This window comes from Alternaria rosae (genome assembly GCF_020736505.1).
Source record: "Alternaria rosae strain MPI-PUGE-AT-0040 chromosome Unknown BKA58scaffold_3, whole genome shotgun sequence".
NCBI classification, from domain to species: domain Eukaryota; kingdom Fungi; phylum Ascomycota; class Dothideomycetes; order Pleosporales; family Pleosporaceae; genus Alternaria; species Alternaria rosae.
The window spans coordinates 1,685,583-1,710,408 of NW_025763572.1; the positions used below are offsets into that span (position 1 = coordinate 1,685,583).

Sequence of the window (24,826 nt, forward strand, 5' to 3'; positions counted from 1 at the left end):
ATAGCGTCAACCCCGCGAGTCCAGGAGCAGCGCACGACCTCAATCCAGCGAGCGACGAGAAGCCACGCTTCTTCCGAGTGAACATCACTGTGGTTCACTTTGTTTGCTTCATCTTACTTTTTTTCTTCCACCACGCTTCCCATCCCGGTTGCATCGCCTGCGGGTGCCGAACACCGGCCACAACACAGTGGAGCCCGACAAAGATTTGACACAACCGCACCTGCCGCCAACAGCTCCTACAACCACCATGGACTCGATGCGCAGCCTCAACAAGTCGCTGCCCAAGACGAGAGGGCAGCACGACGTGCACCAGTCCTTCCGCACCGCTGCCCTGAATGTGACGCACCTCTACAAGTCAGCGCTCGCCGACATCGACAGGGCCCGTACCGACGGCTACCAGGAAGCTCTCGATGAGCTGCTCACCTTCCTCGACAAGGAGAATATTGGTGTGGGCGACGGAGAGGGCTGGCGAGTACGGCAGTGGGCGACGGAACGACTAGACGGAAGTTTGCCCAAGCAGACGAGCAGCGACAGCGACGACGAATACCTCGACAACAACCGCGCCAGAAGCTCATCACCCATCATGGATCGAACCCACAGCATGGAAGACTCACGCACGCTGGCACCCACGGCGATTACGGAAACACGCTCTGACTCTGCGCCGCCCCTCCAGATGGAAGCTTCTACGACCGAGGCGGACATGTCGCCGCTGCACCACATCTTCGAATTCTCTGCAGCCCAAGCTCTCCCGTCTGAATCGCCAAACGAAACCGCCGTCGCCGACATGTCAGCTGCTGCCCGCCGCGCTTTCCCTGCTTCTCGCCGCCCAACGAACCGCTCGTCTACCCGAAACCTCCAACGATCCGCCGCTCAGAACCTCTTCCAGCTAGGCAACGGCGCAGGGCAAAAGAGACGACTCATGAACGACTTCTTCAACGTTGATGGCTTCAACGACCGGCGAGACGGCTCATCAGGCGGAGGATCTAAGCGCGGCCGCATGTCATAGCACCGCAGCTCGAAGCCTGAGGACCTGTTATCGACCTCCAGGCAATGACACGAACGGCTGTTCGACGAATCACGACTACTTGCATCATACCCAGACGGCGCACAGGGCTAGTGGATCATTTTTTCATACGCATTGGGGGAGGCTTACTAGACGCATTCTGTGGTGTTATTGATTTTGGTGGCTATATACCTTTTCGCATTTTCTACGGGGTGGGATATCATTTGGGGGTGGAAGTAGATAGCGGTTTTTTTTTTGGGGAGGGTTTGGTGTGAATAACATTTGTACACATCCTCAAATGTTGTATGCCACACGCTGCGTCTCATGCCGTTCATGAAGGCGTGACTCCCAAACGCCGATGCATGCCAAAGTTTGTACTTATGTCTTTCCGCCTATAATAAACATTCCAGGCTTGTGACCTTCGAGCATTTCCTTATACCCCTCTCATCATGCAAACCACCGATATAACCCCAGGCCCACCATGACAGCGCTCGTTCCTGTTATTGCCATCCCCCTACTCCGCATCCCGAACATGCTTTTGCTGGCTCGTATCGCGGCTTCGTTGGCTTTGATCTGTGAATGGCCCGAGACGTACGTGAAGGCGCCGAGGCCCAGAAACGTTGCGCTTCCTAACAAACAGTCAGTACTGAGGTAGAATCAGTGTGTTCTAGGGTACAATACCGACTACGCGACACGGAGTGCAATCTTCAAATTGCGCTCTGTCATTCTTGAGAGCCTCTTTGAAGGTCGGAGCGGAAGGAGGCGGCAGTGCCATGATCGCAACGCTAGACAGACAGCCCAGCGACTAACTCAGATGCAACACTCTGACTCGACCTAGATATCGTGTAAAGATCTTGCGATCAGAAGTCTGGATGACATGCTAGCTATGCAGGGATCTTTCTAGCTCCGGAAGCTCCCCGCCCAAACTGCCCCACGACGCGGACCTCACGTCTTCCCACGCGCATGGCTCGCAGCTGACATTTCCCACCATGAGCGCAATAGAAGCTCTCTACATCTTTGATGAGCACAAGTAAGACTCGACTACTTCAGCGATTACGCCATCCATCTCTAACTTCTTCAGCACTCCACTCCTCGAACACACATACCTCAACCGCCCGCCTCCATCCTCCGTCCTCCTGCCTCTCTATCTCGCGCATCCAGCCCCCCGGCCACCGCTGATATATCTGCCCAACACCAATCCACCGACGCTGCTATACAGCATAATACAAGACCAGCTCCTGTTTCTGTGCCCGGCATCGGCAGACACTGATCCTCTCGCCGTCCTCACCTTCCTCCACCGCCTGACCGACGTACTCGAAGACTTCCTAGGGTCACCACTACTGGCGAGCAAGATCGAAGGAAACTACGATGTCGTCGCGCAATTACTCAGCGAGATGGTGGATGGCGGAATCATCGCGAACACAGAGCCAAACGCGCTGAGAGATGTTGTCGAAGCGCCGAATCTACTCAAGAGTCTACTGGGAGGGGTGGGGCTGCCATCTTCAACACCGAGCTCACTTGCGCCTTCTGCCACCGGGGCATTTGGTCTAGGCGGTGGAAGAGCAAGCCCGCGATTGGGACCGTCACCGAGCTCGAGTCAGACAGGCTCACCGGTGCCGTGGAGAAGAGCGAACGTCAGGCATACGAGCAATGAGATGTATGTGGATATCGTAGAAACACTAGAGGTCACCTTGTCACCATCTGGTCGCCCCCTAGCCGCTATGGCGAATGGCACCATTGCCTTTACGGCCAAGGTCTCCGGAATTCCAGATCTCATACTACACTTGGGATGCGCCGGCGGCATACAGAACGCGGTCTCACTCCCCGTCTTCCATCCCTGCGTCAGACTCAACCAGTGGAAAGCGAGGCCAGGTGAACTCTCGTTCGTACCACCGGATGGTCGCTTTGTGCTTGCTGGGTACGAAGTGGACCTGCTGGGCTCTGCAGCACCAGATGCCTTCTCCACAGAGAAGAACGCAAAGACCGCAAGTCCAAAACTAAACATACCAGCTACAGTATCCGTCCACCCCTCCCTCGGCCCGACCGGCACAGACTTCGAAGTCAAACTTCAACTCAACCCACGCTTCACCGGAAACAAGCCCTCCCAACCCAGCGCGGCGAAAGCTAGCCTGGGACGCGTGTCCTCTTCCACGGGAACCACGTCCGCCCCCGCGATCGAAGAAATGACCATCCACATTCCACTCCCAGCATCCGTCAGAAACGTCGCAGATTTACGCGTCGCGCGCGGAACAGGAGATGCAGGCTACGCGCCCGGAGATAGAGCAATAGAGTGGCGCATCAGCAGTCGTGACATAAGCAATCTCATGTCTCAAGACCGTGGTGGTGGAGTCGGTGCGACGGCTACATTGCGCGGGACTGTTATCGGCCAGGATGACCCATCTGCGGAGGATGCCTTGGACGCCGGAGGACCTGTATCGTTCGCGACGTCGACATACGATTACGACGATGATCAGGGCACACAGGTCTCTTTACCTGCGCCTTCATCGTCCAGCGTACCCAAGCCGGATAGCGACGCGAAGATCAAACAAGCAAACAAAGTCCTCATGCCGAGCTGTGCGACCATTAGCTTCTCCGTCAAGGGCTGGCTGCCGAGTGGGATCAAGGTGGAGAGTCTGAATGTAGATCAGAAGAAGAGCAAAGGTTTGGGCAGTGGTGTCACGCCATACAAGGGCGTCAAGTATCTTTGTGTGAGTCGGAAGGGTGTGGAATGTAGATGTTAGAACATACGCTTGGCTGTGACGGAACCAAAAAGACAAACAGCTTCACATGAGACACATGCACAAGTCTGATGCACAACATGAATCACGTACGAAAGGTGTTTGTGTCCATCCATGTCATTACCAACTATTACTACCTCACATTCGTTGTGGTGTTATGATACACCCAGACATCCCATACTGTCTTATCAATGGATCAAGCCGACGCTCTATGTACCCTTGTTTTCGCTGCAGGTGCAAGAAACTGCAGAGAAGACAATGCTCCCGCTCACTTGAACGCATCGGAACGCGCTCGCTTCGTGGAAGTCGTAAAATCATCTGTCTTTTTTGCACGGCGTACTCCGTCCCTCCCTCCCGTACATCGTGTCATGTCTCTAGGCTGACCTAGTGGAGAGTAGTGAACAACGCCTCACCAGCCGCCGGGGCAACGGGCTTGTTTCCTGGCGCTGGAGTGACAGGCTTGTGGCTCGGTGCCGACTGTCCACGGTTCCCACCCTTGCCGCCAACGCCGCAGCTGCGCTCGTTGCTCCCACCACGCGTACTACCCTCGGGTGAGTTCCAGGTCTTGCGTGGACGGCCTCCGATGCGCTTCTCAATCTTCTCCGCCTTGTCCTTCAGTGACTGATGCTTGGCCACCAACTTCTCCAAATCGGCCGCACCCTTGGTGTTGCCAACCTTCTTCTGGTTGACAAGGTTGTGAACCAGGCAGTCAAAGACCGGGTCGTTCTCCGGGTATGCCAACTGGCAAAGAAGGTCCATGAACTCGAACGACACATCCTGGGCGCGGATACGGTCGCAGAATTGCTTGGTGAACTGAGCCACGTAGGTGTTGTTGAGACCTAAGACACGGGCAGCGCGGCAGATATGCAAGTTCTTCTTGTCATATACCGTCTCAGTCTGCAGTCGGACAGAGTAGACCCTGCTCTGATACGTCATCTCGTCCATCCACTTTACGTGCGCCGTCGCAGCATCCGCGTCCATTGAACCGGCGGGAAGAACCCAAGAGGTCGCATCGGGGTTAGCAGTAAAGTGCTTGTAAGCCTTGCCTGAGCACTGCATTAGGACATACTTGGGAATAGTGGCCAGTTTGACCTCTCCAAGCTTGATAATGACCTCGGGACCGTTGCCGAAGACGACGCGCTGCCCATGCGGCATGTGACGAATGTCAGCCGAGGGGTTGAGCTCTGGCATGGCACCCGTCTTGTCGCGCGCCTGTCTAGATGAATGACCCCAAGGTGTGGTATGGCCATTCAGCTCGGCCACGGGCGACGATGGGCGCGGAGTCTTCGCAGCAGTCGACACGACTGGCTTCTTTCCGTACCTCGACATGTCAATGCCAAGGGTCAGGGTCTTGGGCTTCGGGGTCGGTGGAACGACCTTCAGTGTCTCCTTGGTCACGAACGTGGGAAAATGGGAGGTTAGGAGGGCTGGACCGCTAGTGTTATTGGCCACTCCGGTCTCTTCGGACTGTTTAGTGATGACGGTCGCGGGCTTCTCATCCTGGAGGCCCTCAGTCACGGGAGGATCGATGATCACAAAGCTCTCTGAACCAGAAGCCACCGATGCGGTTTCCTCGGCCTTGATATCCTTCTCAGTAACGACATCGGCGCCATTAGACTTAATGCTCTCCGATACTTCGTTCTTGCGTTCATCCTCAGTGGTCACCTCGTCGTTCGTGGGGATAGGGACTAGTGCGGCCGACTCCTGCTCGAAGCTGCTAATGGCCGCAGCCTTCTTCGCTTCCTCAAGGTTACCAATTGTCGAAACCTTCTCTTCTAGCTCAGCCTTCAGGTTCTTGATCTGGTTGTCTTTCTCTCCAGCCTCGCGCAGAAGCTCCTGGTTGTGAGCGAGCTGATCGCTATTCACCTTCTTGAGCTTCTCAATCTCAACATCCTTCTTTTGAATCTCCGTCTCGAGATCGCCGACATGAATATCCTTGTCTTGGACTGCGCCTTGCAGCTCCGCAATTCGAAGCGCCTTGGTTTCCACCAGTGCGTCCAACTCCTTGATGCGCTCCTCTTTGAGGGCAACAGTGGTCTCGAGAGCGGCGATCTTGGGGTCTTGGCTCATGAACTCGGTGATAAAAGTGGTATCATCATCGTCCTCGTCGGCCCAGTTGGTTCTCTTGCCAACAGCGGCCTTTGGGTAAAGACCAATCGATGCACCGCTGGTGGTCTGGCCGTTAGTCATGCCCTTCAGTACGAGACCCTTCTTCTGTTGAGGGTCTGGTTTAGACTTGGCCGGCGCTTCTGCGATCTTGGGGTTCCGAGAGTCTGCGGACTTGATCTTGCTACCACCAGCAGCCCAGAAGGAAGGAGCTGTCGCCATCTTGTGCGATCGCTTGGCGAATGGGGTCCGATTCGGGGTTGGGGCGCGGTTCGTGACGTGTGCGGGAAGAGGTGAGGGCGAAGCTCGCTTGATCGACACTAATCGCCTAAGGAACGCTCAAATAGCGCAGGTTCGACAGAGAATTTTGGCTGTTGGGTCTCTAAAACGCAAGAGCTGTAGCTGTGCAGTTGAGGAGCGAGCGTGGGGAGAGTAAGAAAAAAGGTGAGGGAGGGCCGATCATGTACAAGAGAGGGTGCGGCTAGCAAAATTGAGAGGTGCGTGTGAAGGCGGAAGTGTGCGAGGCGAGTCCAAGCTTTTCGTGGTGTTGAGGGTCGAGTGAAGACAAGGAAAGAGCGCCACACGATGGAAATTTCGACAGAGAGCAGGCGCAGTCGAGCAGTCGAAAGCTGAACCTAGATTCACCGCGCATGTGGACAAGCATTCTACCGCTTCCAAAACCGTTCACAGTTCCAGGCAAAGCATAGTAGCGAAGCATTTACGTGCGCTGATATTTGAGATGAAGAACCTCTGATAGGACGAGAGAACGGATAGACGCGTTTTCCATGTGACTATCCGCTTCAAGGATGTAATCTCCATCCAATTCCAAGATAATCGCTACAGTGAACCAAGACGCTCACTGAGTGAAGGAGTGGTAGCACATATACGCTTCCTTGTATGCACACAGCCATGATGCTTCAACAACACAGTCTCCCTGTGCACTCCAAGTCCAGATTCGACGGAACTCGGTCTTCACTCTCCATCTCTTTCCATGGCGCCTCATATCTTCATTCACGCTTTCGTTATCTTGGAATGCATCAGTTTCCTTCATTCGGCATTGCAGCGCGCTCGTTGGGTGTGGAGGATAGGCCGGGATCGCCGGGGCGAGGTTCACTGAGGACGTGTCTTCACTATAACACATGCCGGAAACCCATCATTGCGATGTGTTGTCAGGATAACCAATGCAGTAATCGCGAGCTCATCTTCACAATGTTGTTTGAGGTGTGAAGGGATCATGCGGAAGACGACGCGACAGCCCTGCAATCCCCGCATCCGAAGTCCGAACTTGTCAGCCAATGGGAGTTCAAGGAAGTCTACATACACCTGTATCTCTTGCATCGATGGCAACTGTTTCTATAAGATTACACCATGTCTCGTCTCGTTTCTCAAGCATTGTACTGCTGCAACTGTCTCCGAGACCATCCTGAGTGTCAAACCAGTCCGCCACCATGACGACTCAAGCCCGCAACCTCTTCCACCACCTACCTCCGCCAGCGGAATGCCTCGCGCTCTTCATCGCAACCCTCGAAATCGTCCCTTTCGGAATAATAGGTCTACGTGACCCCTCCTTCTTCGCCGATGGCTACGGTCTTCCCATCTCAGCCGAGTCCGACACATCGCCTACATCCGCAAAACGCTCCAGCAATACCGAAAGCACCTATGACGAGGATCAAAAGACCAAGAAAGCCCTTGTAGCAGCGATAGCAGCGCGCAACGTTCAAAATGGCGTTCTCTTAGCAGTCTTTGGTCTGGTACTGCGAGACAGGAGGAGCTTGGGTGTTGCGGTTATGGCAGGATTGGTCGCAACCATCGCGGATACCGTGATTGTCAGCGCGTATGGAGCGAAGGACAAGATCGCGGGTCACTATGTTGGCATCTTCAACAGCTTGGCGATTGGAGGGAGCTTGCTGTACTGGGGAAGGAACGATCCGCTGTGGTAAATCTACGGTCGAAGGAGCACGGGGAATGGAAGGCGGGAATCGGGTACGATGAGCCGGCAGGATGAAGCGAGGTGTAGACATGAGTCGCGGGGGGTTTCCTAGCGTCAAAGACAAGCCGCCACCATGCAGGCAGCAGTTCCCATCCTTCTCCCTTCTCCTTCCATGTTTCTCACATCTTTTTTGTACTGACACTCGCAATGGCATGTAAGCACACCGTTCTGCAACTAAACTCCTCGCCCTTCGCAGAATTAGCTGGATATGAACAGCCAGATGCCGCAGCACGTGCATCAGCAGAAACGACGTCTGGAAGAGCGCCGAAGAGTGTCAAGGATCATTCCATCGGAACATTTCCCGCTCCCCTAGTTCTACCTCACGACGATCTCAACTATGATCCAGATTCTTCACCGCAGAGTACGAAGGAATGGCTGAACGAGGAGTGTAGAAACAAAGTATTGTCGACGACAGGAAGGAATAAGTTGTATGTAGTCGAAGTGCCTGGGATCAGCAAAAAGGCGGACTTTATGAGGCACTGGGTAGTACCAACCGGTTGCGATGAATTGAAAGGCGAGGGTAAAGCCGGACCATCTCCATCTGCGGATCACTTCGTCGACTATCTCACCGCATTTTATCACGATATGCCTGTTCGCCTCTTCCCTACTGCATTGACCTGGACATCATGGGGGTCCAATACCAAGTCCGCCAAGGGTTGTCGAAGCGCCGCTCTGCCGAAGTACATAGGTCTATCACATGGAGATCGGTGTACCAGAATCCGCGTCCGCCCTGCGCCGGACACTGCTTTCCCTGCTCAACTGAATCTAGACGACATCCTCGACACAGCAATCTCAATTCTCCCTGCTGACGCTTATGCAATGGTCATTCTAGTTGACCACGACATTTACGAGTCTGACGATGACGACTTCTGCTGTGGCAGGGCGTATGGAGGCAGTAGAGTGGCAGTTGTGCAGACTGCGCGATATAACCCGGCTTTAGACGAACGAGAAGGAGACGAGATCGATAGAAGCCACATGTGGCCGTGGAGTCATTGTAAGACCTTCGTCGATGACTTGTGTGCTGTGGAGGATGTGAAAGCCAAACCTGCAACGAAGAGACAGAAAGAGTCAAGCAAGAGTGGAGCGATGAAAGCGGCTATCCAGGCTGCGACAACCTATAAGCCTACATCAGAGGTGCAAGAATACCAGGCACTTTGGTTCTCACGTCTCGCGCGTACAGTATCACATGAGTTAGGACATTGTTTCGCGGTCGACCATTGTGTATACTATGCATGTAATATGCAGGGCACAGGTAGCATGAAGGAAGATGTAAGACAACCGCCATATCTATGTCCAGTGTGCGAGGCAAAGGTAGCACACGCTATTTCTGGAGAGATGAAGGGTGGTCGCGAAGACGAGAAGAAAGAATGGGTCAAGCAGAGGTGCCAGGCTTTGAGGCACTTCTGCGAGAGGTTGGGAGATAAAGGCATGGATAGCTCGATGTGGCAGGGCTTGGACGGGTGGTTGGAAAAGAGATTGGAAATATGGAGGATCAAATAACACTTCAATTCAACACAGGCTGCTCGATCATGTTTGTTACGTTACACTCGTTGATGCATACACGAGGTAGTATCAAACTTCCATAGTAACGACACTCCCGAGGTCAGAAGCAGATATTGATCATGGTACATGTCATTGCGTGCCGCTTCAGATGACACTTACGACAGCTCACAGAGACGCAGCAGAAGACGAAACTTTGTTCCCTCTCATCCGGTTTGGCGAAACGCGGACATCTCAGCCAAGTAATCCGTTCGCTGGAGAAGGATAAGATCGGCGTATGAGCTTCCGCAGACGTGGTTCAATAATCCCGGATTGCTCATCTAGGTTAGTACTATGGCTCACAAAGAGCCCGTTGTCCATTCCGAACGAATGGCAATGGCTCAGAGACATGCCATCCTGCACACATAACATGCGTTGGTGGTTCAGTGATGTGTGTTGACGCACGCGGGAAGTGTGCCCCTCATTGCCCCACCATGTCCCAACACATGCACCTACATTGAGCAATTTACCCATACATGACCTCAGCAGATGATATGAGAAGTAAAGTATAAGTAGCTGGCTCTAGCCGTGACTTCGAACTGCATCCTCAATTGTTCCTCGACTCTCTCCGATCGCACATATTCAGCTTACACCAACCCGATCCAATCCAATTTGGTACGATGCTATCGTCGAACCAGCAAAGCGAAGCCGACTCGGCTCCGCTCTTCGCACACCAGAATTCCATCTCAGTCAAGTAACAGGTGCCCAGCATGGCATCATCAGGTACCCATCTCAACCATCAGAAGCAAAGCATGGCGGGTGTTCAAGTCACCAGCGATTTAGATCCCTCCCCGGGATCTGGTCGTTGATGGCTTGTTCTGAGATCATACCGTTCAAACTTGATCTGGATAATTCCAGCGCGAAGGACTATTGCTGCTTCATGATGACCCCTTCCCCACTATGTTGGCGTACTGACTAGCTCAGCTTCTGCACTCAAGTCAAGATGTCGACTGATAAGATCACCTTTTTGACCAACTGGTGCGCTTTGCAGCTAGATTAAGTGAAGGTTATGCTGACGGTGAACAGGCACGCTACGCCATACCACGCTCCCCTCTACCTTGCTCAGAGCAAGGGATACTTCAAGGATGAAGGCATCAAGGTCGCTCTGCTCGAGCCTAATGACCCCAGTGTATGGTCGATACTCGCGGTTTGACCACATGAGCTAATCATACTAGGACGTCACTGAGATTATCGGATCTGGCAAGGTCGATCTCGGTTTCAAGGCGATGATTCACACGCTCGCCGCCGCCGCTCGTGGCTTTCCTGTCCAGTCAATTGGCTCTCTTCTCAACGAGCCGTTCACTGGCGTCGTATACCTGACCTCGTCCGGCATTAGTCCCGATTTCACCACCCTCAAAGGCAAGAAGATCGGCTACGTCGGCGAGTTTGGCAAGATCCAGCTCGACGAGCTCACCGCACACTACGGCATGTCGCCTGACGACTACCAGGCCGTCCGTGTTGGCATGAACGTGACCCGCTCCATCATCACTGGCGAAATCGACGCCGGCATCGGTCTCGAAAACGTCCAGATGGTCGAGCTTGAAGAATGGCTCGTCAGCCAGAACCGCTCGCGCGATGAAGTGAAGATGCTACGCATCGACGAGCTCGCCCAACTCGGCTGCTGCTGCTTCTGCAGCATCCTGTACATTGGTAATAACGCTTTCATCGAGCAGAACCCCGAAAAGGTCCGAGCCTTCCTCCGCGCATGCAAGCGCGCGACTGACTTCGTCCTCGCGTCTCCTGATCAAGCCTGGGAGGAGTTCTGCAACTTCAAGTCGGCTATGAACACGCCTACCAACCGTAAGATCTTCGAGCGCAGCTTCGCGTACTTCAGTCCCGATCTTCAGAATGTTCAGCGTGACTGGGAGAAGGTTACTCGTTATGGCAAGAGGCTTGGCGTATTGGATGACAGCTTCAAGCCCAACTACACGAACGAGTACTTGGCTTGGGGTTTGGAGGAGGAGGCTGACGACCCCACTGGTGATCAGAAGAGGATGGTCGAGCTGCAGGAGGGTGTGAAACAGCATGGAGGATTCAAGCGACTTGAGACCATGGCTGGCAAGACCGTCGTTGGCGCTGCTGCCCCTGCCGCTTGATCCGTCCCTGGGCACTCGAATTTGGAGATGCAATCATTAACTCCATCTCAACGCGTCGGAGATCTTTGGGCTGCCGTTCAATTGTCAGCACAATCTCGACATGAAGAATGAAATTGTCACTCGCTCAGGATCTCTTCACTGCCCAGTGTACGTCGCTTCTGTGATGCCAGTAACAAACTGTTTATGTAGTGTACCAGGGCTTAGGCTCATCAAAATCAGAGGAGCTCTGACAGGATCGGCAGCCAGACCAGCATCTCCGGCCACCAAGTAGATCAGTGAATGGCCATGCAGAGGTTCAAGGATTTCACAGTCACGCCATATGAGCCATATCTGTCGTGTGAAATTACGCAGAAGATTGCGAAGAGTTGGGCGATCTGTAAAGCGGCATCTCGTTGTCAATAGCGGTGCAGGAACGGTACTGTTGCTCACGACCTCGGGATTGCGCAGTCACAATCACGTGCCTTCCCAAATACCGCGTCCGGTAAGCTTCGTCTCACAGCGACTTAAGTTTCCAGTCGCCACCCAGTCGCTTTACCCTCACAACAGATCACAGCTTCCAACTTCCCGAATGCGTCTCGCATATCTTGCCAGGCGCAAACATCACCAAAACGGGTACGACCATCGCGGAATTGAACAAGCTCACGTCCTTCACAGCCCTCACCGCACTAGAGACTACAGGTGACGGATAATCCTTCTAGTTATCTAGACTCTCATTCCGGACGAAGGATTCTATTTTCTTTCCACATGGGAAGCTAGTGCAATATACCTCATCTCTCTCACCTGGGACCCTTGGATCGTGATAAACCAAACCTTGTCGTCTTTCTAGCTCCATCCTTCCTACACCATCGCAATAACATCTCTCATCAATAGCTGTCCATCTCTATCATTACTACTCCCAAAACAATCCCAACACAACAACAAATGGCCGACAAGATGCCAAACATCGAAAAGAAGATGGCCGCTTGCTACGAAGATGTGAAAGACTACCGCGTAAGAAGCAAACAACGAGTCATGCCTGGGATTAACATTAATGTGAACAGCCGGGTGAAGACCCAAAGGACTACGTCTTTTGTGATGCCTCTAAGCGCATGCTTGTCGCCAAGGACCCTGATACGGGCAATGAGATCTGGATGGGTGTACACATCAACAAGCCGTCAGCCGAGGACTACTTCAAGTTGAAACCATCTTGTTACAACTCCTCGAGCAAGGGCGAGCAGTCCAAAGTATTCGTGGCAAAGAGAATCAACGAGGACCATTTGTTCAGCGGACTGCCGAGAAATAAACGGTGGATTCAGAACGCGATCAAGATTTACAAGCACAAATACCGAGACTGCCTTTCGGAAGAGCTCGTAAAAGAGCAGAACAAACTGGAGAGGAAGCGAGCCAAACCAGCCAGGACTACTCAACCGCAGCCCGAGAGCATCATGAGCATGAAGAGCACCAAGATCACCAAGAGGAGACAGCCCAAAGTCAAGATCACCGGGCCAGAAGGGTTGCTCTTCGCCTTTGGAAGGGACGTCTCCGCAAGGGACTTCAAAACCATCGCAGCCGAGATGGCCAAGGCACTCAAATTCAAGACAGCACCCCCGACACGTGTCCTCTCGGACATGAGAGGCTTTGCGAGAAAGAAAGGATACCCTGTCTGGGCTGCGCCCTGCTGGGAGGAGTGGCTGCACAATACGCGACAAGAGCTATCTGAGGCGGCTGCTGTCGATGTCAACGCAACAAAAGAAAACAAAGATGACGCAAGAAACCGGATGAAGTTCGAGCCCATTGCCAATCATCCGAGAGTCGGTCGACCATGTTGCTTGGGTCCTCCCTCCGCCAAGTTGCGCGTCCGGGTACAAAAGATCCGAGCAATGCTGGCGGAGAGGAGGAAGAAACTCTCAGGTTCCGCTTGAGGGCAACAGACAACGATGATGGTCAGGCCCCAACGAGCTCTTGACGACGAGAATATATTTTGCATTCATGCCTAGGTGGAGTCGAACAGGACGTAAGAAGAACTTGCATAGTAGGAGAGGCAAGAAAAGCGTGTCATGTTCTTACATATGACTATCTCTTTATCAGACTTAGCATGAAATTTATCGGAACAGCTCCCTCTCCATTGTGATTTCCTTTTGACTCCAAGAGATTGCGCTTGACTTGTTGGACGCAACAGATACTCCTGACTACAATGCTTTTGAATCTGTGATCGTGACCACAGCCCAAGCGACCGCGTCAAGCGCGCTTCGAGCGCTACGTTACGCATTCGCGCACGTTTTCCGTTATTGTCACACATCTTGCTCGGCGGCATATTGGCTAATCTGGATTGAAAGGCGACGGGGACCCACCCCGAGGCCGAGAGCTGTCGTGTTATGTATGAGCCATCGATTAGGCTTTGTGCGTAGATGTCGGCGAGATCAGAAAGTCCATTGCAGTGGCATCGGAATTTGATTAAAAATGGAATGCTAGAGCGTACTCTCGTTGCTTGTTTACGAAACATCAGATGTAGTTGACTTGCCCTTTCCGTGAAGCGATTTTATTAAGAACGAAAATCCCAAGTCCGCTGCCTAAGTACGATAAAGAACATCCCTCCCAAACACATAGAATGGCACCCGACAAAGAGACCTCCATGCTACACAACAAACGATTTTGCCATGCCGAAGCATGGCAGGTCAATTCAAATCCCCGCCACTGGTCAATGTCGTTTTCGATGAACTCCGCGATAATGCATTTTCCTTTCGTGATCCCTCTTTTTATCCCTACGATGAAAGGGTCGGCCGCCAATGGAACCACGTCCGCACGTTGGTTCGTTGCACCAGAATACAGGCTTATCGACTGCATGGAACTCGGTATAATGTCTTCTGAGCTCAGTGAGCCGACCAAAGGTTGGCGTACAACCCAGGTGTTGGCATCTGATGTCGCCGCTCAAGCGGATTGTACCGATGATGGCGTCCATACCGATATCGACATGAGGGGTCGAGACGAAACTGAGGTCCGGAACAGATGATTCGCTATTGCTGGCGGTGATCGGGGTGTGGTTTGCTGCGAACATGTCCTGCGTAGGGGTATAAGACTCCATTGTTGCCAACAACGGGGGTTCTAATGCGCTCAAAAGAGCCTCGGAAGCTTGCCTTCCAATGATTGCTTCATCATCCTCCAATGGGAGTGTAGGTAGCGTTGATAGGTATGTTGCCTGACTGCGTGAGTGTCAGTTCCTATTCCATGAAAAGAGTACCAGCGTCCGCTTACCTGAAGTCAGCTGAGAACCTTCCAGCGATGGGCGCTACATTGTTCCAAAAGCAGGTCTGTTCGTGAGCGCAATCACAAGCAGTGGCGCTTTGATGTGGAGCTTCTTCCAGCAACACATTCATCGACGACTCCATCTGCCGAGCGCCAAAGTTATTAGGGTGCATCTCAACGAAGGGAACCAGAGGATATGGACCAAAGGCGTATACCCCATCGCCCGCTGTGCCAGCATTAGGGCATTCAAAAGCTCCTGTAGATTTAGTGAACACAGTGCTATATGCTGCTAGTGTAGAGAAGAAGAAGAAAAAAGAAGAAGAAGAAAAAAGAAGAAGAAGAGAAGGAACAGAGCACCATGGGCCGTTGACTTCGACAGCACCTGGTCTTAGTTCGCGATGGCCACTGAAGTTGCGCTTGGGTATGCGGGGTGGCAGCCATGGCTTGGAAGGTAAAGAACAGCAGGAACTGATTGAGATATCAAACGTACCGAAAACGTCATCCTTATGACTGTGTGCATCTGGTCTGTTCAATTCGGCATCATCGCCAAAGGTTGGGCGACTCATGTCAGATTTAAAGACGACCATTGACAGACACTTGTCGTTGTTAATAGTGTGAGGGACTGGCGTTCCAGTCCAAGGGCTGGCTCGTGTTACGTATCACTGGAAGGTCGATGTAGAGTCGAGTGAGGAATACCACGAAGATGAGCGGCACTGCCTGCTTTTAAGGGCGAGAGTACTTATGTTGAGATTGAAAGTTGCCCTCCCCATTCGGATCGTCAGGGCTCAGGTTACGCAAACCGCGTCTTCCGGTTAGCAATTGACATCCCTTGCTGCTGCATTTCGGATACCTGCATTCATCAGCCCGTCCATGTTCATTAGCCTGCTGTCGCATCAGAAACATAGTAAATAAGGCTTCAGAAGGGGCCGCAAGGATCGCAGGGCTTGTAGTTTGCCGTAAATCCACCTGTTAGGTCGTATAAAGGACACAAGAGAAGATGCTGTGCAAAACACAACAAAATGACAGCTTTCGAGTCGTGATAGTCCATGCAACCCGGGACGGGTACACGCATACAACCGAGGCGCTAATGTATCATGTACGACTTTGACGAGCCGCACTGGTGTGGCCAAGACGTTAGTAGACGCACACCCCTACTAGATAGCGAGACTATCGACAGCGACTCTCACTGGGGCACTGCCTACATACCTGTTTCTGGTCTTCGCGCTCGGCATCTGGACTTCTATCGATCTTACTGCAGCAAATTTGGCGGCCTGCTTTCGATGACTGTCTCCGCATCTGCCGGCGCAGAGGGCAATATCGAAGCTGGGCTGAGTCCCACCACTCATCTAGACTAGCTGGATGGTCCAGCGCGGTGAACCGCGTGCGGTGTCGTGTAAGCGTGTTCCTCTCCCTTCGTAATTCCTCATGGCATGCACTACAGTGAAGCAGGTATGACTCGTGTATAGTTTACACTCATTGTATTATACTGCACACACACACGGTGCTCAGCACCAAACCAAGAGGAAAGAGGACATCGAAAGCCAACCATACCGGCTCCGATCCATGGGAAACCAATCCTCAAACGCCAAAGTATGCAGTTGAACCGTAAGCGGCCGTCGAAACCCGCGCCCTGATAAACACCAGTCAGGCCCTACACGGGCCTTGACATGCAACCGTACTCCCATCTTCTGCCATTACTCTTCCATTTTGTCGTTGTCGTTGTTTGCCTCCTTCGCAGGCTCTTTCAAGAACTGTGCGCGGAAGTCCGCGTTGCTCTTCGGCTCACCGTTCGTCGTTGTAGCACCTTTTGGTATGGTTGGGCGACCAAGACCGGGCTTGCCTCGTCCACGTCCACCGCGAGCAGCAGTAGGTCGGTTAACACGGCTTGGCTGGATGAAGCTGTTGCTCGCCTTCCACTCTCCTTTCTGCTTGTTGAGGTCCTGAACTGTTCCGATGCGCAGCTTCCTTCCCTCGAAGTCTTTACCCTCAAGTGCGAACTGAGCCTTACCAGCACCCTCGACGGTCGTGAACTCAATGATCGCACCACCATGATGAGGTTCGAGCTTGATCCTCTTGAAGCCATACTGTTCGACAAGCGGTTTGATGCGCACGTCAGGCACAGTGTCAGGAAGGTTGAGGATTGCAATGGATCGGTCCATGAATGATGCAGGCTTGATAGCGGCTTCAGGAGCAGCGTCGCTCTGTCCGGGGGTGCCTTCGCGAGCGGCTGCGTTTTCCGTGTTCTCGAGAGTTGATTGCACCTTTGGCTTCGTGTCAGGCCGCTCTTTTGCAATCTCCACATTGATCTTCATGCCCGCAAACTCCTTTTCATGCATCTCTGCCACTGCAGCATCAGCGCTATCCTTGTTATCGTAGACGACATAACAGAAACCGCGGTTGTTGCCTGTCGACCTGATAGTTGGGCACTTGGTCCTCTCAATCTTGCCGAACTTGGAGAAGACGTCCCTGACTTCTCGTTCTTTGACCTTAAAGTTGAGATGCCAGATGTAGACTTCACGACCCTCGGAGGTGGCGCCATCGCGTTTCTTCTTGGCGTTGGGGTCGGAGATCTTTGAGATTAGCTTCAATCCTTCAACGTCGGTGCCGTCCAGCTGTGTCGCAGCGACCGCTTGTTCAGCTGAAGCAAACTGAACGTAGCAGAACCGGCGATGCGCATCGTACTTGAGTGAAGGGAAGCGAATGCCAATAATTTCTCCAAATGGACTGTAGAGGTTCCGGATCCAAGCTTCGTCGGCATGCGCAGGGTAGTTCGTGACGTATAGCGTCGTGCTTTGACCTCGCTCGATCGATATGTTGTGGCCCTCGAATCCTTTCGCCTCTTTGCTCAGAGCATACTGGGCTTCTTCGGGTGATTCAAACTCCACCACAGCCGTAAGACTATCCTTCTCCTCTTTCAGTACTAGATTGCGGACTGTGCCTGCGTCGGTAAAGAATTGGCGTATTCGAGTCTGCGTGGTGTTGAGTGGTAGCTTCTTCACGATGACTGTAGTGTGCTCGCGGTCTCGTTTCTGTCCTGTAGAGCGAGCTTCTGAGGGTGCTTCGCTCGCGGCTCTGGCTTGACCGTTGACCCCGTCAAGAGCCTCTGAGATCTCTACATGTTTGCTCTTCTTCAATACTGCGTCCTCGTCACCGTCTTCTCGTTTCCGCTTTGTTGAGCTGTCTCCGACTTGGCTGTCTGGCGTGTCTTGTGGCGGAGCTGCAGCGGCCGCAAGTGCTCGTTCTTTCTCCCTCCGGACGGACACGATGCGCTCAGCTCGTCGTCGCTCGATCGTTGCGCTCCGTACCTTTAACGCTGATTCGTGCTGCTCGCAATGGCTAATGTACATGTCGATGAGCAGCTCTGGTTGATCAATCGTTTGTAAGCGTTTCATGCCACGTTCCAAAATGGCAGTGGCCTGAGTAGGCGGCAATAACGGTTGACCTGCGTTCTGCTTGCTCCTTGTTGCATGTGGCGCCCACAGAAGCATCTCGAATATGTAACAGCGATACCAGAAGTCGTAAGAGTCCTCCTGGTATTTGGTGATGGAGTCTTGAATCTGCCGGGCTTGATCGATATCTCCGCGTTGCAGCCAGAACTTGATGTGGGCGCGCTCAAGACGATACTTTCGGTCCGTCCATTCTCTACCATGCTTCTTCATGCCAACTTCCCGGACAAACTCCAAAGCGGATCGGATACCAACTTCAGCGACATCAACATCATCCTCTGTGGCTCTAGGATCATCGAAAGCCCTTCGCCGAAGATATCCACACCAAGCGAGCTGGACCTTGATGAGTTCATCCAAATCAGTGTGCTCCAGAAGTCCAGATCCAGTGGCTGTGTGCTTGACAAGTTCAAGGTCCTCGAATGGCTTGTTTTCCGCTTCGAGTGTCAATAACCGGTGAGACCAGAGTGACCCAGACCAGGGGCAATGGCGTGTCGCGCGCTCGAGGACGTTGAGTAGATCTACCGACCGGTTGTCTTGCCAAATAAGAAACTCCACGTGATCTTCCCATATCGAAGGATCGACAGGAAATCGGAGCGTGGCTCGTTCATAAAGTGCGTTGACGAGATGGAAGCTGTAAACACCCATAGTCCTCTTCTCCCATTTGAGGTAGCGTGTCATGGCGGTGTACTCTGCAGCTTGGTCGCCTGCTTGGATAGCCTGGAGGAGTTTGAACTCGTATTCTTCGCGGTTGGCGTATTGCTGTTTGATGTGTGTGTTCTTTTGCACTACCTCATCCATGACCTGCTCATAGTGACTCTGGTTGTAGCGAGAGTTGAAGGATGAGTATCTGCTGAGGGTGTTTGCCCATGTTGCGTGTGGTTGGCCGAGACGGTCATTGTAAATGGCGGCTACTCTCTTCGCCTTCTCTTGGCTGAAGCCTCCTCGCTCGAGGTCTTCTTCCAGAACCTGTAGATAGCGGTCCCACACGAGATTGCTCTCTTGGAGGTTGTACTTGACTCTCTCAGCACCTTCTTGCAGCGCGTCCAGTAGCAGTTGGGGCTGGAAGAGCTCTCGGCCAATCAGCCTCTCCTCTTCAGACCACTCCTCTGGAGGTACTTGCTCCCAAGAGCAGGCGACCAGGTAGCTCACATACTCGCCGTATGCAGCCCAAAGCTTTGCGCTGTAGGGTTCCTCTTGCGTTGCCTGCTTGTGCAGTTCGAGCACACCCATACGCTGCTCCACATCCTTGGCAAGGGTCTTTTCGTCGTTCAGTCGGTAATGCCACAAGAGCTCGCCAAGCGGGTACTTGTCTGACATGGTTTTGTATGCATCGCGCAGAGTCTGGACCAGCTCGTACGCGTTTGGATCGGAGTCGAACGAAGCGAGGTGGTTTTGGAGGCCTTGGTGTAGAGTGGTGACGAGTGAAACATGGCTGTAGTAGTCGAATGGATTTTCGAGCAGCGTTTTGTCCAGTTGGTGGAGCCAGTCGATGTGCTGCTGGTCGAGAGAGCGAGTGATGAAATTGCGCGGTCGCGGTGAGGCCTCAGACATGATGCTGGCTACAGACTCACCGGAGAGGTTTTGTCCGAGGTGTTGCAGTCTGGGAGTGGTCAGTGTTTGGTGGTGGAGTTTGCGCGACAAAGCTAGGCTGCCGGAACGGGCAACAGCAACCCGTGATCACGGGCAAGCGCGACACCCGGACGTCACTGCCTGCCCCACAAAATAGAAAGCGCGCTACACGTGGACATGCAGGTGCAGTCGTGGTCTCGGAAACGGGGCGGACGAGAATGAACAGTACAGATGAAAGACTTACGTGACAGGCCGTTGGTGGACTACAGAGCTCTGGCGCGCAGCTTGTTGTTGCTGCATGCTGGCAAGATCTGTGAATATATTAGCAAGTGCTTCATGGGCTAGCGGTTCGTCGTCGCTTGTTGTGGCCTTTTTCTCCCTGCATATCCGAGCTGCGGTCCTCCCGTATTGGGGCCGTATACAGCACTGTGCCACTACATCAAAGAAAGCGAGCACGTACCTGCAAGTGTGTCCATGCCCGGTGTCGATGTTTGGCGGTACATGGGGTTCGGGGGCGTCATGCGCGCATCATGCGGCGATGCTATTTGTTGTGGTGTTCCCATTGCGCTGTGTACTCCTCTTGCGCCGTTCGCGATGTGGGCGTACCCTGGGGACGGTACACGCTGCTGGAGTGGCTGCGGCGGCTGCGGGGACGACCTGATCTGTTGGCTGAGACCCGAAGGTGTTCGCGATGGCATCTGGCGTCTTGTACGCTTGCCCGGGGATCGGAGTAGTGACGGCGACGGGATGGTCGGGGCGGATTGTGGTGTTGGGGTGCCCGCAGGCGAGTCCGATGGCGATAGCAGCGAGTTGATATCCATGGTGTGCAACGTTCACGGCCTTTTGCTCTTGTTCGGCACGCACTGCGATCCAGAGGCTGTCTTGAATGCTGCACGCGCGCCGGGCGTGTTTCGACGCTCTCTCTTTCTACGGTCGCGAGCTACAGAAACTACTAGGCATCGAGTCCCTCGTAACGAGCGGCATGGGACGACGGCGGGCGTGTGGCGCGAAAAGGACCGTCGGAGGCGCGAGGCGATGGGGATAGCGAGTGTGATGGGAGATGACCTCGTCGGCGTCGTGGGTGAGAAGGCCTACACCCGGTCTAGAAGAAAAGGTGCTTAGGTGCACCAGGTAAGCTTGGGCCTGCGACTAATCGAGTAATGATGGAGCAGGCACTTCGCGACTCGGAGCAGCTGGATGCGGACTCCCGGAGTGAGCTGGCGGCGGAACAGCACGACGTTTGGCGCGTCACGATATGCGCGTCAACGGGGTCAAGAGTCTCAAGTCGGCGGTGGTCTGGACAGGAGCGGGACGACACGACTCCTGCACATTTCTTCTGCGAGCTGATCGCTGCGTCTGGTTCATGATGATCTGCCGAGCCCCATCCCTGCAAGCGCCCTGCGCGGAGCCTTTCGCCGTGCCACAGAAATTCCCGCGAGACCTCACCGCACTGGCATCACCAACGCCGCAGCACCGTCGTGTCGAGCATCGCTATGAGCGCCCGGATACCCTCACGGCGGCTCGGGCAGTCAGGTAAGCCATAAGAAACATTTTCTGCGCCTCCTTCCCCGCATCCATCCAAGCGCTAATCGCTCTTGCGGACCGTACAACATTGAACAACATCAAGACTGACATCGAACAGCCCTCGCCGCCCTCCGCCCACACACCCAATGGATACCTTCGAGTTCAATTGCTTCAATCGCCCAGCGCAACATCTCATTCGGAGGCAAGAAAGACAACGATGACCTCACCAACCCGCTCATCGAGGACTACCTATCGAAGAAGGCAAAACGAGCAGGTGCGAAAGGAAAAGACGAATCAGCAGATGCCGTGCGCCCTACCCCTCGTACAGGAGACTTCGCCGTAACCCCAACCTCCCTCTTCCTACCCGAAAAAGAGATCCCCGGCTGGCGGCCAGACCTGAGTCCGCAGGAAGAACTCGAACTCAAGGCGAAATACCACAAGCGGGAACAACAAGTGGCGGTTAAAGGGGAAAAGAAGCTTATGGATATGACGATCGATCCCGACCAGAAAGCCCGCAGGCGCCTCGAGCGCAAACTCGTCATTTCCGGCGTGAAGCGCCACGGCCGCATGACAAAGGCGCAGAAGCTACTCCGTACCGAACGCCAGTCACTCTACCAGTCACAACTCCTTCCTACGTCTACCAAGAAGCTGCAGAAGGTCGTGAACCAAATTGCCGGAAAGACTGTCTCGGAAGCCCTCGTCCAACTCCGCTTTTCCAAGAAACGTGTTGCCCGCGACGTCATCAAGGGTCTCGAAATTGCGCAAAACGAAGCCATTGCAGCCCGCGGAATGGGTCTGGCTGGCGAAGAGGCCGCGGTGTCGCGTTGGAAAAAGCAAAGGACAGCTACGGATGCGGGGAGACCGAAGGATACTTGGGACTACAAAACGTCGAAAAAGGATGGCAGTTTGGAGGCGAAGCCGGTCAAGGTGCCTTTCTTCAAGGACACGACAATACAGTTGAAGGATGGGAGCAAGAAGGTAGTCCGCGACCCCAGCGAGATCTACATTGACCAGGCGTGGGTGGGACCAGGAGAGAGCTGGAAGTCCCCCGAGTTCCGGGCGCGAGGTGCTATCAATATGCTGAAGCACCGAACGACGAGTGAGTGGGCCGCAGACTTTCTTCTGGAGGACTGGGCGCTAACATTGCACAACAGGTTTCTCCGTCCTTCTCAAAGAAGAGAAAACGCGCTTGCGCATCTCAGACGAGATTCAGAAGAAGCGTGACAACCGCAAGCTGTGGACCGCACTTCCCGACCGACCCGTCACATCACAACGGCAATACTGCCTGTGGTAGACGACTGTACGAATTCAGTGTATAGCATATATAGCCGGTGGAAGAAAACTGGCTTGTACAATATACCATTCAAGATCAACCGTTCCCCATCATCCAAAGCAATACCAATCGCTTTATCCGGGTATCTCTCTACCATCCATCCAAGGTCAATAGCGTACATGGCTGCTGCTGCCTTTTCAACTTTTTGAACATGTGACAAGATCCTGAACGCCTTCGCTATGCAAACAAAAGATCCCTTTACTATTCTCATGCTTCCACGCCGTCTACTGCGCCGACGCTGCTGACGAGCATATCTAGCATGCCGCGTACCTTCCAGGCGTCTTGGCTTGCTTCGACAGTCACCTTGACTCGCTGCATGAGCGCCATGATTAGATCGTCGACCTCCTCGCTTCTGCCCAGTTGGTCGGCATATAGGTCCAGGACTACAAGCGCGACATCGGTAGTCAGACGTGTGATGCGGTAGTCGGAAACGTTCTTTATGCACCAGCGGAGGATGGGTTGGAGGGTTACGGAGTCGCGGTTGCTGAGAGCAGTTCGGAGAGCAGAGCGATGGCGTAAAGCGGTCAGGAGGGTAAGAGACTGGCTGCGAGCGTTTGCATCCTTACAAAGTATTAGTCTTAGTCTCAGGGGTATACAGGAAGAATGGGAGGCATACCTTTGATTCGAGCACCATATCCAACGCCTGTGCGTACATGCCCTTCCGCAGCGCATGTGCCCACGGCTGTCCGGCAGTGATCTTTCCCCGCGCATTGCCATCGATAACGATATCTGCGCTCTCGCCGGTGAAGTCTTTGCCTCGGATGCGCTTTTCCCAGCCCTTTCCGCGCTTCCGCTTCTTGCTCCTATCGTACTCTTCGATCTTGCCTTCCATGAGCGCTTTCATCTCCTTCTCTCGCTCACGAGCCTGAACCTTCTGCTCGCCGGAGAGATGGGTCTTGATCGAGAGAAGACCTGATTGCATACCCACCGCAATATGTCTGTCTTCCTTTTGATTCGGGATGACGCTTAGTGACAGGATGGGCGAAGGGTACTTCATCCCACCTACGACGTTCCAGCCTGTTGTTTCGAAGACCTTGACGTGGCCGTCGAGGGCACCGGAAAGGAGGCGTTCGCCATTGTTCGCTAGCGAGAGCGCGGTGACAGATTTCTGGTGGTTACGCAGCATGTGGATCGGCTTTGCGGCTACGATATCGAGGACGCTGATGACGTTGTCTGCTGCTGCGAGCACGGCCGTTCCGGACGGCATAGGGAGGACGGTTTCGACGGGCGCAGCGTGCTTGAACACCATGACCGCCTTTCCGCCCACTCGCGAATCCCAAAGTCGTACCGTCTGGTCGTAACTTCCAGATACGAGCAGCCCACTTTGCGCAGGCATGAAAGTACCGCTTCGCACGTAGTCTTGATGCCCGTCGAACTTCATCACGCTCTTCTCACTCGGCAAATCCCATAATCGTACGGTTCTGTCATCGGAACAACTCATCAGACCAGTAAGATCTGTGGGGTTCCACTGTGTGACCCAGACGGGCTGCTTGTGCTCCTTCCATGTCTTCAAGATGGCCCTGCTCTTCACATCGAACGCTTGTATGACACCAGTATCTCCTCCTGCGACCAGAATCCTGCCATCGCGCCGTATGTTTCCCGAATGCGCAACATCGTCGACGCCGAAGCGCGATATCGTCTTGACAACCTTTCGGCTCTTGGAGGAGAAAATCTGGACGCGCGATCCCGTCGTGACTGCGAAGAGATCCTGGGTGGCCGAAAGCGTATTGGCAGGCTGAGGCGGCGGTATCGAGATGTGAGTTACGGGCGAGGAATGTTGTGAAGGGTCGAGTTTGAGCTCCGAGGCGAATGAGTTCCAGTATTTTTGCTCGGACGTGAGGGTAGAAGGGCCCTTCGGCAGCTTCAAAGGCTGCAGGAGTTGTACTTCAGCCGCCATTGTGAATGTTGGATGCGATCAATGCGCGTGGAGTTGCGAATGTCGTGAGCTTTTCGGGTGGAGGAACTTTTCGGTGGGTCAAGAAGTTGCGCTAACGATATCGGATGGTGGCGCCTTCCCGGCCTGAACGCGGACAGGTGCCGACTTTGGTGAATATCAACATCAAAGTCGCCAGTAAGCAGATCCCGATGATCTGTTTCGTGACGTTTACTTGTCAAGACCGTCTTTATGGACTGCTATCATCGTGGGAAAATGCCGGGCTCTTCGTCACACAGCATGAGCTAGCTAGTGTTGGTTGCCTGGAGGATCGCACCCAGTTCATCAATAGATGACCAACGCCGCAGCACCTTTCACCTCATCAGC

At 53.7% G+C, this 24,826-nt stretch overlaps 11 protein-coding genes across 11 annotated transcripts; 6 read left to right on the forward strand and 5 right to left on the reverse strand.

The window, feature by feature from the left end:
• Positions 1-13: 13 nt before the first annotated feature.
• Positions 14-1,228, forward strand: BKA58DRAFT_126141 (uncharacterized protein). The gene has a single exon (XM_046164289.1). The coding sequence runs from the start codon at positions 248-250 to the stop codon at positions 1,004-1,006; it is 759 nt and encodes a 252-aa protein (XP_046027651.1). The 5' UTR covers positions 14-247; the 3' UTR covers positions 1,007-1,228.
• Positions 1,229-1,992: 764 nt separating this feature from the next.
• Positions 1,993-3,744, forward strand: BKA58DRAFT_311553 (Adaptor complexes medium subunit family-domain-containing protein; the record flags this gene model as incomplete). The annotated part of the gene is made up of 2 exons (XM_046167339.1): positions 1,993-2,033; positions 2,085-3,744. 2 exons carry the CDS (start codon positions 1,993-1,995, stop codon positions 3,742-3,744), a joined length of 1,701 nt encoding a protein of 566 aa, XP_046027652.1.
• Positions 3,745-4,125: 381 nt separating this feature from the next.
• On the reverse strand, positions 4,126-6,069 carry BKA58DRAFT_467436 (uncharacterized protein; the record flags this gene model as incomplete). The annotated part of the gene is made up of 1 exon (XM_046175061.1): positions 4,126-6,069. One exon carries the CDS (start codon positions 6,067-6,069, stop codon positions 4,126-4,128), a length of 1,944 nt encoding a protein of 647 aa, XP_046027653.1.
• Positions 6,070-7,144: 1,075 nt separating this feature from the next.
• Positions 7,145-7,886, forward strand: BKA58DRAFT_126171 (uncharacterized protein). The gene has a single exon (XM_046164290.1). It carries the CDS (start codon positions 7,296-7,298, stop codon positions 7,785-7,787), a length of 492 nt encoding a protein of 163 aa, XP_046027654.1. The 5' UTR covers positions 7,145-7,295; the 3' UTR covers positions 7,788-7,886.
• BKA58DRAFT_126172 (uncharacterized protein) lies at positions 7,887-9,517 on the forward strand. The gene has a single exon (XM_046164291.1). It carries the CDS (start codon positions 7,985-7,987, stop codon positions 9,335-9,337), a length of 1,353 nt encoding a protein of 450 aa, XP_046027655.1. The 5' UTR covers positions 7,887-7,984; the 3' UTR covers positions 9,338-9,517.
• Positions 9,518-10,204: 687 nt separating this feature from the next.
• BKA58DRAFT_126201 (NMT1/THI5 like-domain-containing protein) lies at positions 10,205-11,632 on the forward strand. Its single transcript, XM_046164293.1, has 3 exons — positions 10,205-10,354; positions 10,403-10,505; positions 10,552-11,632. Exons 1-3 carry the CDS (start codon positions 10,320-10,322, stop codon positions 11,470-11,472), a joined length of 1,059 nt encoding a protein of 352 aa, XP_046027656.1. The 5' UTR covers positions 10,205-10,319; the 3' UTR covers positions 11,473-11,632.
• A 1,056-nt stretch (positions 11,633-12,688) lies between these two features.
• Positions 12,689-13,269, reverse strand: BKA58DRAFT_380275 (uncharacterized protein). The gene has a single exon (XM_046169889.1). It carries the CDS (start codon positions 13,244-13,246, stop codon positions 12,875-12,877), a length of 372 nt encoding a protein of 123 aa, XP_046027657.1. The 5' UTR covers positions 13,247-13,269; the 3' UTR covers positions 12,689-12,874.
• A 789-nt stretch (positions 13,270-14,058) lies between these two features.
• BKA58DRAFT_126218 (uncharacterized protein) lies at positions 14,059-15,533 on the reverse strand. Its single transcript, XM_046164296.1, has 3 exons — positions 15,185-15,533; positions 14,704-14,950; positions 14,059-14,651 (listed from the first exon to the last, which is right to left on the reverse strand). The coding sequence occupies exons 1-3, from the start codon at positions 15,279-15,281 to the stop codon at positions 14,150-14,152; spliced, it is 846 nt and encodes a 281-aa protein (XP_046027658.1). The 5' UTR covers positions 15,282-15,533; the 3' UTR covers positions 14,059-14,149.
• A 681-nt stretch (positions 15,534-16,214) lies between these two features.
• Positions 16,215-20,800, reverse strand: BKA58DRAFT_126216 (uncharacterized protein). Its single transcript, XM_046164295.1, has 3 exons — positions 20,170-20,800; positions 19,954-20,020; positions 16,215-19,740 (listed from the first exon to the last, which is right to left on the reverse strand). The coding sequence occupies exons 1-3, from the start codon at positions 20,528-20,530 to the stop codon at positions 16,389-16,391; spliced, it is 3,780 nt and encodes a 1,259-aa protein (XP_046027659.1). The 5' UTR covers positions 20,531-20,800; the 3' UTR covers positions 16,215-16,388.
• Positions 20,801-21,146: 346 nt separating this feature from the next.
• BKA58DRAFT_126222 (ribosomal protein L22/L17) lies at positions 21,147-22,650 on the forward strand. The gene is made up of 3 exons (XM_046164297.1): positions 21,147-21,242; positions 21,352-22,332; positions 22,388-22,650. Exons 1-3 carry the CDS (start codon positions 21,203-21,205, stop codon positions 22,525-22,527), a joined length of 1,161 nt encoding a protein of 386 aa, XP_046027660.1. The 5' UTR covers positions 21,147-21,202; the 3' UTR covers positions 22,528-22,650.
• Positions 22,616-24,721, reverse strand: BKA58DRAFT_126213 (WD40-repeat-containing domain protein). The gene is made up of 2 exons (XM_046164294.1): positions 23,183-24,721; positions 22,616-23,127 (listed from the first exon to the last, which is right to left on the reverse strand). The coding sequence occupies exons 1-2, from the start codon at positions 24,461-24,463 to the stop codon at positions 22,774-22,776; spliced, it is 1,635 nt and encodes a 544-aa protein (XP_046027661.1). The 5' UTR covers positions 24,464-24,721; the 3' UTR covers positions 22,616-22,773.
• Between the last annotated feature and the right edge of the window lie 105 nt (positions 24,722-24,826).